We start from the raw sequence: 14312 nt of genomic DNA, 5'->3' as shown, positions 1-14312 counted from the left end.
TCACGAACGATGGGAACCTTACCGCTGAGAATTGTACAATGGGTAATTCAAAACAGTGACGTCACTGTCAAAGCAGAGTGTTATAGCACCACCTTGTGGAATATTTACAATGAATCCAGATCAGTATTTCAGAATAATTAAAACTCATATTGGTGGGATATCTAAATTCATTCCAACCAGTGATTATTTCCATGATAAAACGAGTTAATGCCTGGCTGGCTTCTTAAAACGTAATAAATATAAAAAATGAGCCGAATGAGCCAGTTTTTTCAACGGTTCTTTGAAATGAACGACTCACAAGATCCGGCTCACCTCAAAGAGCCAGAAATCTCTATTCAAAAGTGACGAAGACTATTATTATATTATTATTACTATGATTATTTTGATATTTTTTAAGTTTAGTCTCATAAATACCCAAAATGGATGGAAAGTAGTTAGAATGTCCACCTTTAATTGACGGTGATGTAAAGGACTAGAGATCTAGCACTCACATCATTATTTTGTGCACACGGTTGCCTTGACGACCTTGAAAATGTATTAAGTGGCAGGATAAGTTATGTGCGTGATCTTTGCAAGCCTCACTCATGTGACATGTTTTCTTCTTCCAGACATTCAGAGCCTTTGAGAGAAACTAAAGTCTTATCTAGCTGACTGCCAAGGTCGGTTGGTGGTACTCCAGACAAAGCAAAGTCAAGGCATGAATGTTTTCGAACAAAGGTTATTTAAGGTTGAAGCAACCGGGGGTCCCCACTGGGTAGAAATATTTGCATTCAAGTTCTTGTGTCAAGCTGTGAGGATCTCCAAAAGGCCAGACCGATTGTTGGTATTCATGGTACAGGTCTCCATGGGACAGACTAAAATGACTTCAGATCCATCAGCTTCATTCTCATCACCACCAGAGGGCGGCCATTTCCAACATATCCCCCCCCCCCCTCCTCTCCATTGCTCTTGTATTGAAGGAGTTCCATTGCTCACTATTGGTCCACGTTATCTCCTCCTCCTGAACGGGCAGAACCCACCACCTTGACATGGTGGCTTCCATGGGAGCACAACGAGCCGTTGCTCTGACAACAGGCTTTTATGATATTGTCTAACGTCACTGAAGCTCTCACACTATACAGGTCTCTGCTAGAGCCGTGTTGGGGGGGGGGGGTGCTGAGAGTAGAATGTATCATTGGACTAGAGGAGTCTGTATTTATAGACCGTATGAGAGACTACAGTGAGTGAAAGGTTACTGTAAAGCGAGATTGGCGTTGGATTCCCGTGTGTGAGAGTCTAGTGTCGGCATTCAATATTATGTAAGATGTAAATATTACATTATTCCGTTCTTTATGGTTGTATATTTGTATGAAATATTAAAGCCAAGACTTGCATTGCATGTTTAAAGACTACATGAGCTATTGAACTCTATTGGTGGAGGTATTTATAGTCAGTATTCACACATTGGGAGTCTGCTGACATCTTGAGCTGCTTTCTATTTCAAGGACAAAGTATCATGTTGGCATTTTTGAATCGTAACTATTTCACAAATGTAAATGGAACCGACGCAGAAGTAGACGACTTAGCTTCCTGAAACCCACAGACATCGACACTAATCATGTATAAAAGGGTTGACCTCGGAAAATAATGAGAGCAAAGGATTTTTTTAATTTTTGGTCTTTTATTGAGTCTTTCATTCCTGTCCACACAGTCCCCTTTCCTTCCTGCTCATACCAGTCTAACTTTCTCTCTTAGGGTGAAAATATTGATCATGATGCAGTCCGAAAATTGATAACACTGACTCATAGCGCCTCTAAAACACTGAATACATAGGTTAGTTCACAACACATTTGGAAGTGGAGTTTAATTGTCTTCTTTTTCTATTTACATGTCGATTCTTGCACAGAAAGCAATGAGAGGACGCTACTACTTGCATCTCAGAGCATGGTTTGCAGCAGCACATACAGAATGAGGTTTCATTGTAATATTTTTCAGTTAATGTTCTCAAACGGTATGGGACGGAGGGGGCTGTGGGAAATCCGGACAGAAAGCGCCTAAATGAAACTACGACGGACATACTGCATCACAGCAGAGACAGGACAGCACAAGAAGCAGGGAAGGGGAAAGCGAGACACTCGGGGAAGGAGAAGAATAGAAGTTGGTATGTGTCTTTCTCCATCTAATGTTTGGTCCATTTGTGAGAACTTGTTCCCCCCGCCCCTGAAGTTCTAGAGTGGGGTGTAAATCCATTCATTCATTTTCTAGGGTCGTGGGGGTGTGCTGGAGCCTATCCCAGCTGACTTTGGGCAAAGTGTAGACTAACTGTATTTTTTTTTTTTTTTTTTGCAATTGGTGAACTGGTGCAAGAGTACTGATGTTAAAAGGACAACCTCGGCTCCTAACGATTAGATAACGCTTTCAAAGAGATGGGTATTCTTGGATCCTGCAGAGGGCAGCAGTTTGGCTTCGCTCTCGGGGGCCAGATAATCCAGGTGATGTCGGCCCCAAACTGGTGTCGTTAAGTGCTGCCAGCGCTGCAGCGGGGAGAAAAATGCTGGCAATTTTAATCAAATTCAAATGAAAAAAAGCCAAAGTATGGAATCGAACACAAAAATATCTACCTGAACGTTGTTTTCGTTCATGTTTTGGGGATTATTCCTACACTTTCAAAGGTTAATGCAATATTTCTACATAGGAGTTGGTTCACCTTTAAATTCATTTCACTCATTCACTGAGAAGGAGGTTCTCGGTGCTCCCCAGGAGCTTGTCAGCTTCGTGACCTTTCACAGTGGAATCTTGACAAAGGCTTGTGGTCATGAGTCTCTTAATGGCTACGCTTGCAAACTCTGTGACCTATACAACATTGCCGCATAAGATTCCTGATCGCCCTGATCCCACGAGCTGGTGCTTAGCGTACCTTATGAACACATCTAAACACTGCAAGGCCCTCACTATCACAACCTATCACAGAAATACATTTTTAGACTTAGAATGTGACTTGAACACACTAATGCTTGATCCAAAGAGCACATAAAGAGTATCTATTCAGACACATTCATTCTTATTGAAGAAAACATGTGTGGACATGCAGACAAACATACTGACCTCCCGCAGTGATCCTTTGCAGCGCAGCAGTTTGTAGACAACAGTAAGGGGGATACAAAGCATGGAGGAAAGTGCCAAAGCCCACCCAAGCGCTTCACCCCACAAAGGGTAGGTGTACACAGTGTTGTAGGTTAGGGGCTTGTAGTTCACAACATGGAATAAGAAGACTCCCTGGAAGCACACTTCAAGGTCAGTTATTGCTACAGTCGGACATGAGACATTTTGGAATATACAAAATAATGCTTACCACACAGACAAAGGGCGTTACGTAGGACCAGCACCACTTCATGTAGGGTAAGGGCTGATAGCCAATCATACGAGACACATCATCCATGAAACGGTCTGCGCCTGGAAAGAGCACACAATTATATAGTACAGTTTTATGTCATAATATGGTTGTTGGTGCTGAGGAAGAGATAGGTTGAATGCAGAGCTTATATCTCACCGTAGACCCAAGCAATCACCACACACTCCCAGAAAGCCTGCCACAGCAGAGTGATGCCGCTGGCAGAATAGTAGTCAAACAACTGGAAGACATACATCCCGCCCTGGCGGCAAGAGAGTGAGTAGTCAGTATTCAACATTGTTGCTTCCGGATGGACTATAAGTCACACTTTTTTTCATAGGTTGGTTGTTCTTGTGACTTATAAATAAATAAAAACACACCTTTTCTGTTCATGTTTATTTTTTGTGTAGCCGAATAACTCTTATGTTAGCATATCTTATACCTATTCAGCCTATTCTCTATTATTATATTGTTAGAACTTGCCTTCCAAGTAGTTTGTAAAATAAACTACCCGCAAAAAATGTACTTATGTATGTTTTTTTCTGCCTAATTATGCATTTTTTGCCTTGTACTACTTATACTCCGGAGCGACTTATAGTCTAGAACAGGGGTGGGCAAATATTTTGACTGGTGGGCCGCATTGAGTTAACAAAATTGTTCGGGGGGCCAGAACATATATTTAACACATACACATGCACACACACGCTATTTTATGCTTATAATTTTATTTGTCTAATTTTATTATTTGTCTAATTTTATCTGTAAAAGTGTTGTACTATTAGGTGTATGTTCTCATTTTTTCAGGAGCATTTTAAATATCAGACCACATCAAACTATGTCATTTAATTTAATTTATTTATTTTTACTAAATAAGACATCCGACTTGCAAGTCATGTTGCCAGTTTGTATGTTAAAAGTTGAAATACTTAGAAAGCAACTGGCGGGCCGGATTCAAACGCTTGGTGGGCCGCATGTGGCCCCCGGGCCGTAGTTTGCCCATCCCTGGTCTAGAAAATACAGACCTACAGTATTTGGGGCCTTCCGACTGCTTAGGCTCTGAAAGAAAGTCATAGCACTTAGCAAACACCCCGTAAGCGCCTGACGAGCGGAGCTTCGGCGAAGGTACCTGCTTTCATTGTATTGTCTGAGTGTTGTTGTTGTTAAATAGTAGAATAAAGTTCAACTAAACTCACTGTTTTGCTTCCGTCGCCTTATTTTTGTAAACGGTGTAGCGCTAAGGGGTTGGTACATACAGTACATTTGGAAGTCAGTACTAAACGCTCGGTTTGTGGTAAAAGGCGTGGTAAAAGTGCCCCTTCGTGACGAGGGGCAGACTTCCTTATATGGGTCATAGTTAGGAAGGGCCGTGGGTGGAATAAATCGGATCGTTTTGGCAGAAAGCACAAATCAAAGGAAATACAGTTGATATTGTATTCCGATCCAGATACCAGATTCCCTTTATTGAAAAGTATAAGTACTTCTGTCAGCTGGATTGGCCAAACGTAGAATACAGATAACAGGTGACCTGAGACTGTTATTCGCAGATTTAATAATGAATTCTTCAATTCGATGACATATTCTAAATAGTTGAGGACCACTGACAATGGTTCAACGGGAAACTGTACCTCTGTGACCATGGACATGTCAATGAGGAAGCAGATGACACAGCAGATGGCCGCTACCACCTCTCGCCGCAAGGACGCCAGGGCAGATTTGTGAGGAAGCATGTCCATGATTCCGGTTATTAGACCCTCTACTCCGACAAACTGAAACGGACAAAAAAGTCCAAACGAAAGAGAGAGAAATGGATGAGAGTCACATCGGGACACAAGTCAGAGTGAATTTATGAAACCTACAAGCCTCTCAAGGCTCTTCTCCAAAATGGTTTGCATTATTTATTCCCATTTTAGATCTGCATCTAACATTAATGGTTTCATCTGGGTAATAATTCAAAAATGAAACCCATGATAAAAACTAGAGATGTTATCAACGGGTATCCGTTATGGATAATACAGTTTTGCCGTATACGAGTATGAATCGAGTACATTTAGTCATTGTCTGTATTTGTGTTTAAAGAAAACGCTCATTATATATTCACTCTTCACGCTCTGATTGGCCAGAACCACAGTGCTCACTGATGTCCGGAACATGGTAGTCAAGCAAAAAACGTGTAATGAACACATTTCAATGACTAATGTAGTGCCAAGATTGACAAAGTGTGTCCGACAATGAGTGCTGTCAACGCTACGTGACTCAACACACATGCTGATTCGTGTCACGTCTGTGTTGTCATGCCGGGGTCCTATTCTGACATTTATCGGCATATGCTAATCACGTGTTTTTATAGAAATTCTAAACCATGCTAACGTTTAAGATTTTGTTCGGCTTATTACTGACGAAAATTTGATATGCTACTTTTTTGCAAGAATGTTTTATCATTTTATAAGAGAGAAAGCCTACAAAATAACATGAAAGAAAAGACCGCCTACTGTCATTAGATTTATTTAATTGAACAGCATTGCGGTCATCACAAGAAAAGCTGCAAACTGCATAGACGCCACTAAGCAATAAATAGAAAGTGAGACTGCAAAGAGTAGAATGAGCCTCTGTGTGAATAAGACAGAAGCTCATTGACAATAATAGAGGCTGTTAAACAATAGAATGTAGGCACCGACAGACATGCAACAAATACGCTGTAGCAAAATGCGATGTTAAAGTTGAACAAACGAGAGTACATTATTACATTACCTGACTATCCAGGCCCAATATGAGCAACATAAAGAAGAAGAGCGCTGCCCAAAGGGGGGCCAGAGGCATCAGAGTCACAGCCTTTGGGTATGCTATAAAGGCCAGACCAGGTCCTACGTATGAACAAACAGCATTAAGCTCATTTCCTGGACGGTGTGTTCAACGAGGTTGTGATTTTTCAGCGCACTTTGTGATAAAACTGTACACTTACCACTCTCAGCTACTTTACTGATGTCCACACCTTGCTCTGCAGCCATGAAGCCCAACACAGAGAACACGACAAATCCGGCAAAGAAGCTGGTTCCGCTATTAATAAGGGCCAGCACAAAAGCATCTCTAGAAAATGGAAAATATTAGAAAAAAATATGAAAAGTATGGAAGAGAAGCAAAGCAAAAAAAATAATCCTAATACATTGAAGCAGTACAGAAGAAAAACTGGCTTGGTAGGATACTTGGGGATAAATATATCTCCGCAAGCTGCTGTTGTCCTTGTAGCGATACAGAGCAAATATGGCAACAAAGAGTTTGGCCCAAGGTCTGAAGGGGGGAGAGGGTGAAAAACCAAATGGCTACTTACTAGATCTAAACATATCCATCGCTGGATTAAACACACATGCTTGTACAAATGTGGAAAATATGAACTCAGAAAAGTTGTACATGAGTTCTCTGATGAAACGTTGTGGCAAGACCGGCCTAGACAAATCCCCTCCGTGACATCCAGGAAAAGAACGGGATTAATACTTGATGGTCATTAATAAATTGCTGCATGTTGTGTCAGTCGGAGAGAGCCCCCACGGGAAGCCTAATGCACGTGCGTAATCAAAACAAGTGGTTGGAAGCTGGGGTTAACAAAGCGGTCCATATCTCCGCCGTGATAATAAAATATCATTCACACGCACTTAGCGGTCAAGGAGGTCGAGGAGATGAAACATCAAGACAACATTAGTTAGTGAAGCTTTGTTGACGCCGCCACTTGAGAAGCAGTGAAGGTCAAGGCTGAGGTTGTTATACTTACTACAGCAATGACATGGACTAAAGTTACTAAAGTTATCCGTTGGGTAATTCCCATAAGGATCTACATACTGTATGCTTACATATCTCAGATGACAACAACAGCTTGAGTCTTAATCCAGATGGAGTTACTGGGGTTACAAATGGACAATTAATCATACCTTTTTCCCTGCTAGTGTCTATTTTATATTCTCCATTTGAGAAGGTGCTGCTATTTTGGAATCGCTATTGCTGATCATCATATTTGCAGCAGTGAGGTTAAAGGTCACCGGGCATAGCATGCATTGTATGCCTGAGGTCTGAGAGTTATGTTGAGCCCTTTTCAGTTTGACACAGTGTTTAGACTCACTGGTAACAGTTGTTATGGAAGCGGTTGTAGCTGCCCAGTGCGGTAAGGGCACCCAGTCCGATGGCATAGGAGAAGAAAATCTGGGTGCCGGCGTCAATCCACACCTACCACAAAGAAGTAACAATGTTTTGAATGGCAGGATTTCATGTAAATGTCAACCAGTAGTATGAAAACATCTCACAGGGCAGGTGGATTAGCTGCATGAAAGCCGACTACAAGCTGTAAGGGCTGGCTAGTTGTTGGGAATCAAACTCTACGTTCGTCAACATTGCATCCCACTTTTGTGGTTTTCCGAAGCCGAACGAACGGTTTCTCTCTATTAGCTCTTTGCCATGTAGACTCGTGAAACAACCTCTGGTTTGAAAACAACAGCATACGCTACCTGCGCTTCTCCCAGTTTGGACCAATCCGGTTTCAGGTAGTATAAAATCCCATCGAGAGCTCCGGGTAGGGTGACGCCGTGGGCCAACAGAACAACCAGAACCACATAGGGGAACAGAGCTGTGAAGTATACAACCTACAGGAAGAAGCAAAATTCAAGAAATGAACAACAGAAACCTGACAAATTGGGGTCAATATGGTGGATACGTGAAGCTCAAGTCTTATGTGTGTCAAAGAGTGAAAATTAACAGTAACCTGTAGCTCTTCAAATTAAATGAAGTGCATAGAATGTGTTTGTATTGACTTTAAACAGGCTAAATGAGACAGGTCAGTGCTTATTAATAATATGGTCTATTTGTTATAGTCAAATGCAACTGCACCAAAGTATGTTTTTATCACTTTGATTAAGCAATTACCTGCTTTGTAAATACTCAAGTCTTAAGCCCATTAGGTCCTCGGTGTAGATGTGTAATGGGCCCTGTCATGTAACTTTGAAGAAAAGGTAGCCTGTAAATGGAAAGCCAGACAATTTGTAAACCTCCTGCAATAGCAGGGGTTTTTGGCAGACCTTTTCAAACGTTGTCTTTGACAAATTATGACGACAAAGCGGCACCCTGCTACCCGGTAAAAGTCCAAACTAACTCTTTGAGCTACGGTCAACGTCAAGTACCGACAAAGCACATATTTGTCTTGATCTGGAGGTGAGCATGGCCTCTTTCCAAATTTCAAATATCTACATGGTGGACCTTTGCTAATCGGCTTATAGCTGGATAACTGGTTCTTTGACTCTTTGTTGCTTGCTTTGGAAATCTAACTACTCTGGAGATACAAATATCAGTCATTGCTACAAAGATATCTAAATGACTGCTTATGTTTGTAACCAGAAATTATACATTTGCATTGTTAAAGAAAAACAACCACACCCCGAGTAGAAGAATCTCTGCTTTTATGGTTTGCAGCCTCGACTCTGATCCTCTCACTAGACCACAGCTGATTGGGGATCAAACGAGTGGCCTACTGCATCATAATTACTCTCTGCTCCGTATATAAACCCCCCCCCAAAAAAAACATTCTACCCATCATTGAGATTTGTACAGCAAGACAAAACCTACCTTGCCTGTCGATTTAACTCCCTTCCACATGCAGAAGTAAACAATGATCCAGGTGGCGAGGAGACAGAGCACCATCTCATAGCTGATGTTACCGGGTTCATGAAGCCCACCAGACAGACGGAGAACTTTACGTCTGTGAGCGAGAACAGAATGTTTCAAAAACAAATACAAACTTGAAAGATAAGTCATCAGATGTTGACAGATTCAAGGCCGAATTTTGAAAAACAAGAATTTAAAAAACATTTTTCTCCATTTATAAAGTCAGAGGTAACTCATGTCGGCTTTGGTAAACAAAGTAAATATGCTATATTGAGATGATGGAAGGACATTTTGAAAACTTGCAGATAAAAGAGACATACTCCCAGAACTCGATGACCGGGGATCGCATGCCCTCAGTCTCCATGCAGCTGTTGTTGAGGAGGAACTTGACCGACGTCACGTTCATGTCTTGAGCACTAGAAGACAGCTGAGCAGCACTGTGGTTGTGGCAGGAGCGACGGAAGTCCTCTGTGCAATTGGGCGTGTTCCAGGGGTGTCCACAAGTGGCCCACGGCAGCGGGTTGGTAAAGGAGTGGAAGAGAAAGTAGAGACCCCACACTAGAATCATGATGTAGTAGGTGTTGCAGAAAAACACAATCACCATGGACGCCAAGCCCAGGCCTGGTAGAGGAAGCAGACCGAGGAGATGACATCATAAACACATGATCGATACCGCTCTCTTATTACCTGACGCTCAGCGGTGGTACCTTTGAAAAGAGGTGCAATGTTCCAGGCGGAGACCCCTCCCTGCTTCATGAACTGTCCCAGAGCGATTTCCAGAAAAAAGACTGGGATGCCGCCGATGAAAACTATCAGCAAATAGGGGATAAGGAACACGCCTACAACAGGAAACACAAAAACATGTCACATTTTTCACACATAGTATCGCCAGTGAAAGTTACACAGTATTAAATATGGACATACTTCATACTTCATTGTATGGTCATATCACCTCGTACTTCGGTATGAGGTACATTATTTAAAAAAAAACAAACAAACAAAAAAAAAACCCCAAAAACCTTAAACTGTATTATGGAAAGCAGGAAGTGAACAAATGTAACAGTTACTGATTGTAAAAGTACCAGATGGAGGGGTAGGATTTAATAAGCTTTGCTTCTTCCTACTCCTTTTGGACATGTGGAACTGGGAACTGATTATGGGATGCACTCAATTGTAATCTGATGCATGTTCAATTGAAATAAAACCATTACCATTGCCATTACCATTGCCATTACCATTACCATTACTTCCCACAACATTTTACTACTCAAAGCATTTTCTATGCCGCTTATCCTCATTAGAGAGGCGGGGTACACCCTGGACCGGTGGCCAGCCAATCACAGGGCACATATAGACAAACAACCATTCACACTCACATTCATACCTATGGACAATTTGGAGTCGCCAATTAACCTAGCATGTTTTTGGAATGTGGGACAAAAGTGGGAGTACATGCAAACGCCACACAGAGATGCCCGAGCACCCTGAATGCAACCCAGGTCTTCCCGATCTCCTGACTTTGTGGCCTACATGCTAAATAGGTGAGGCGTACTATTTGATTATCTTACTGCCCTATTTATGTAATACTGTATCTGTACTGTATCAGACACACCCCACATAATACATTCCTTCTTATCAGGTCTTTATTGCCATAATAAACTTGAATTGAGTTTAATATTGATTTGAATTCATTAATAATTAGTCCAGATAACGATAACTGGTACTTGTTGTTTCCTTCATTGGCAACATTTGGCCTCGGGCTGCTGTTGTTCATCCTCCACTGATTGGAAGAAAGACACATAATGGAGGACAAAATGCCACTAGAGCCATTGAGGTGGTCACGTGACTGCCTGTGACGCGGCGCACAGGCTGGCTAAGAGCAAAGTGGAGGGGGGAAAGACGGATGGATCAGAGGGGACGGATGCTGAAAAAAAAAAAATTGGGATGATGTAGGGACAAAAAAAAAATGACACAGCGATGCCCGAATAGGCGACTGGCATGGGAGCGGTGCTATTGATTGACAATTTGCGCCTCATTCACTCCATCAGTCTTTATGTCATTCACTGGGAGCAGAGGGCTGTAGCCTTATAAGGCAACATTGGTGAGCGTGACTCAAACAGAGAAAAGGGGCGGGAGAGAGCGAGAGACAGCGAGAGGAGAGCAAGAGATGAGAAGGGAGGCGTGAATGGAATGAGTGGAGAAGAGGGCTGACGCGGTTGACGCTACGGTGAACTGCATCCTAAGTAGATCCACTCTAATGATAACCGGACCTGAGACATCGGGATCCACAGTGGGGACACATGACGGTAACCTGGTCCGTATCGGAAATCCTCTCCTCCACATCAAATTGTGCGGAGGATGCACGGACACAGGGCAGGTTATTGTGTGACATGTCTATCTATATGCCACCTTATCAGGCCGAGTGGGAGAGAGAGAGCACCTTTGTAAAGCTGCTAGAGTGCTGGGCAGGAGTACAGGGGGTGGACTGTGTGAAGCAGGCCATTGTTATCCGATACCAGAAGGTGGGTATCAGGGCTGTGGGTCACAAGACACATGCACACAAGAGAGAGGGAGGGCTGGACTAACACACACACACACACACACACAGCCGCCCATTGAGCTTAATTTCTAAACCAAACACCTCATATAAATATGGACAAGTGGGCGGGGATAAGACAAGCCAATAGGTTACTATTGGAGAATGAAGAAGCAGAGCACACAGGGAAAAGTGACAGTGACACTGCGGGGCATCTATTGAACGACTATAATAAAATGAAGCGATGGGCAGTCGGGGTGCATGTCAGCGTATCGCACGATGACATGTTGCTCTACTTTCACTTCAATTTATTGTTGTCATAAGACAAGAACAGACATGGCTGCCGATTTCTTTATCTTATCATATCATAAAACGGCTCAATAACAACCCCGTCGACTAACATGGCAATTTCCGCACGGCCCTGAACTTTTCCATTCTGACCAGGATACTGGACTTTAGTGGCAAGACGGGGATTGGCAAGGATCGGTAACGCCTGATAACAGGTGTTTACTACTGAGTTGGAACCTACCCCAGCTGACTTAGTCAAACCCGGACTGGTTACCAGTCAAACTAAGGGTATTATAGTTTAACTTAATTAATGTAGTAATTCATTCATTCATTCATTTTCTACCGCTTATCCTCACAAGGGTCGCAGGGTTGCTGGAACCTATCCCAGCTTTGATGGGCAGCCAATCACAGGGCACATATAGACAAACAACCATTCTCACTCACATTCATACCTATGGACAACTTGGAGTCGCCAATGAAGCTAGCATGTTTGAAAACCCATGCATGCACGGGTAGAACATGCAAACTCCACACGGAGATGCTCGAGGGTGGAATTGAACTCGGGTCCCCCAGCTGTGAGGCCTGCGCGCTAACCGCTCTTCCTCATGTGGTTATCAAATTTGTTATTTTCAGCTCGTTAAACAATAAATGACAATAAAGTCCCTCTATTTGACACACGAACCATGTTTTGCTCCCCAATCGTGAAGCTCACCTCCTCCGTTCTTGTAGCAAAGGTAAGGGAAGCGCCACACATTGCCCAAGCCCACAGCGAATCCCACACAGGACATGATGAAGTCCATCTGTCTGGTCCAGGTTTCTCTCTCCACCACCGGGACCGTAACCACCCCATTCCCCGTCCCAGCGGCAGGTCCGTCCTGGCTCAGTGGGGGACCAGCTCCTCCAGCTTCACTGCACCCTTGGCCTGCTCCGGGGACAGGCACCAGAGGGTGAGCTGATCCCCCACTTTCCCCTTCACAAAGATCTCCTGCCTCCAGTTGGGGGAGGCTGATTTCACCTGGAAGGGAAGAAGGTGAGAACATATTTAGTGGATGACAGCAAGATCAAAATGGCATTCGGTCACATTTGGACTGAATGAAAGTAACATCGTGTTGCTCATCAATAGCAATGGAGAAACACTCCTATCTTCAATGTGCTGCCCTTGCTGATTCTTCTTACGGTTCTAAACCATGTTGCAGTTGTGTTGTCATCGAGCGATCCCTCCCCCGACTTTCATTGTGATGATTAGTGGGCTGCAGCACAGAGCAGCAGACTGCTTACTCTCTAGTATCGACCTCTATTGCTGGTTGGCCGAGCTCGGTTTTCTTCGTTTTGGTTGCAAGTGCAAAAGAGAGAAATATAGGATGTGCCACCTCGTGTCTGCAATGGCATATCAATGCAGGGGTGCCAAGTGAGGCAGTTCCATCCAGTTCAAAGCAGTATGGGGGACGATTGTGGGCAAGGTAAAATGATGGATGAGCAACTAAACAACTCCAAACGGACACACAGTGACAATGACCTTTGGTCCAAAATGTGTTTTTAAATGCAGTAAACCAGGACCATTAAAAAAAGAATTTGTGTTGGGGTAATAATTATTAAGTAATGCATGTTTCATGCTGCCATTGCACAAAGAAGTCCAAGTGACTGATTCCGGTAATATAGACATTAAAAAATAACAATAATGCACCATACTCACCTAGAGGACTCTCTCCCAACTCAGGTGACATACTGGCAGGGAAAAATGAAAGAGAAAAATCGAGCTGGCTGTTGGTTATTAGACGAGGTTGGGTAAACGTGCCAAGAAAGGGAAATGTATTCAGCACCATGCAATGTGCCCCCCGGTTGTCTTTTCGGATTTTCTCCGTTTATTTCGCCTTTTTTTTGGAAATACAAAAATACAATTAAGAATATTAATAAATCTCAGTTTTTTATCTCCACACGTTGGAACCCCTCAAGCTTCAGCCGAGAGATGTTTTGAAATCGAACAAAAAAAATGTCAGCTGGCGCTTTGAGACGCAGTAGACTCAGAAGCAGTCGACGAAGCACTTGAAGGTAAGCCTGAAGAATCTCATGGAGGACCGTTAGACGGAAAAGAGCCGGTGCCTAAAGGTGGACGGTTGCTATTTTTGTTGTTTGTTTTTGTTTTTTTTTTTCTTAAAAACGAGATGCTCCAAAACGCCGAGTCAGGAGTCCGGTTCGGACCTTGTGCTGATGCCGCGGTGCGACAGACTGAAATCTCAAGTGACGTTCCAGACGTTGTACCCCCCCCATGCTCCCTCCTCCCTCCCCCATTCCCGGGGCTGCAGTGCTGTGATTGGCTGATGGGGTCGCGCACGTACACACAGCATCGTCGTCGTCATCATCATCATCATCTGAACCCGCTCCCCTACATTGAAGAGTCCCGTGGATGGACGGCTTCGTTGCACCGCGTACGTCATTGAGCTAGAAGGCTTTCAAAGGCACATCCACTGTGGTTGCCAT

At 43.3% G+C, this 14312-nt stretch overlaps 1 protein-coding gene across 2 annotated transcripts; it reads right to left on the bottom strand.

Annotated features, from left to right (window-relative positions):
• Positions 1 to 1633: 1633 nt before the first annotated feature.
• On the bottom strand, positions 1634 to 14102 carry LOC131137614 (sodium- and chloride-dependent creatine transporter 1-like). 2 transcript variants are annotated; one of them, XM_058085763.1, is made up of 15 exons: positions 13655 to 14102; positions 13528 to 13559; positions 12547 to 12849; positions 9718 to 9849; positions 9331 to 9631; positions 8972 to 9104; positions 7861 to 7995; positions 7479 to 7582; positions 6330 to 6454; positions 6119 to 6231; positions 4996 to 5136; positions 3530 to 3632; positions 3332 to 3432; positions 3085 to 3255; positions 1634 to 2513 (listed from the first exon to the last, which is right to left on the bottom strand). In XM_058085763.1, exons 2-15 carry the CDS (start codon positions 13556 to 13558, stop codon positions 2385 to 2387), a joined length of 2022 nt encoding a protein of 673 aa, XP_057941746.1. In that variant the 5' UTR covers position 13559; positions 13655 to 14102; the 3' UTR covers positions 1634 to 2384. The 2 variants fall into 2 exon arrangements, with proteins under 2 accessions (XP_057941746.1, XP_057941745.1); XM_058085762.1 differs by having other exon boundaries at positions 13528 to 14102.
• Positions 14103 to 14312: the final 210 nt, after the last annotated feature.

This window comes from Doryrhamphus excisus, chromosome 10 (genome assembly GCF_030265055.1).
Source record: "Doryrhamphus excisus isolate RoL2022-K1 chromosome 10, RoL_Dexc_1.0, whole genome shotgun sequence".
NCBI classification, from domain to species: domain Eukaryota; kingdom Metazoa; phylum Chordata; class Actinopteri; order Syngnathiformes; family Syngnathidae; genus Doryrhamphus; species Doryrhamphus excisus.
Note: the sequence above shows the minus strand (reverse complement) of the source record. Positions and strands in the feature narration are given on the sequence as shown.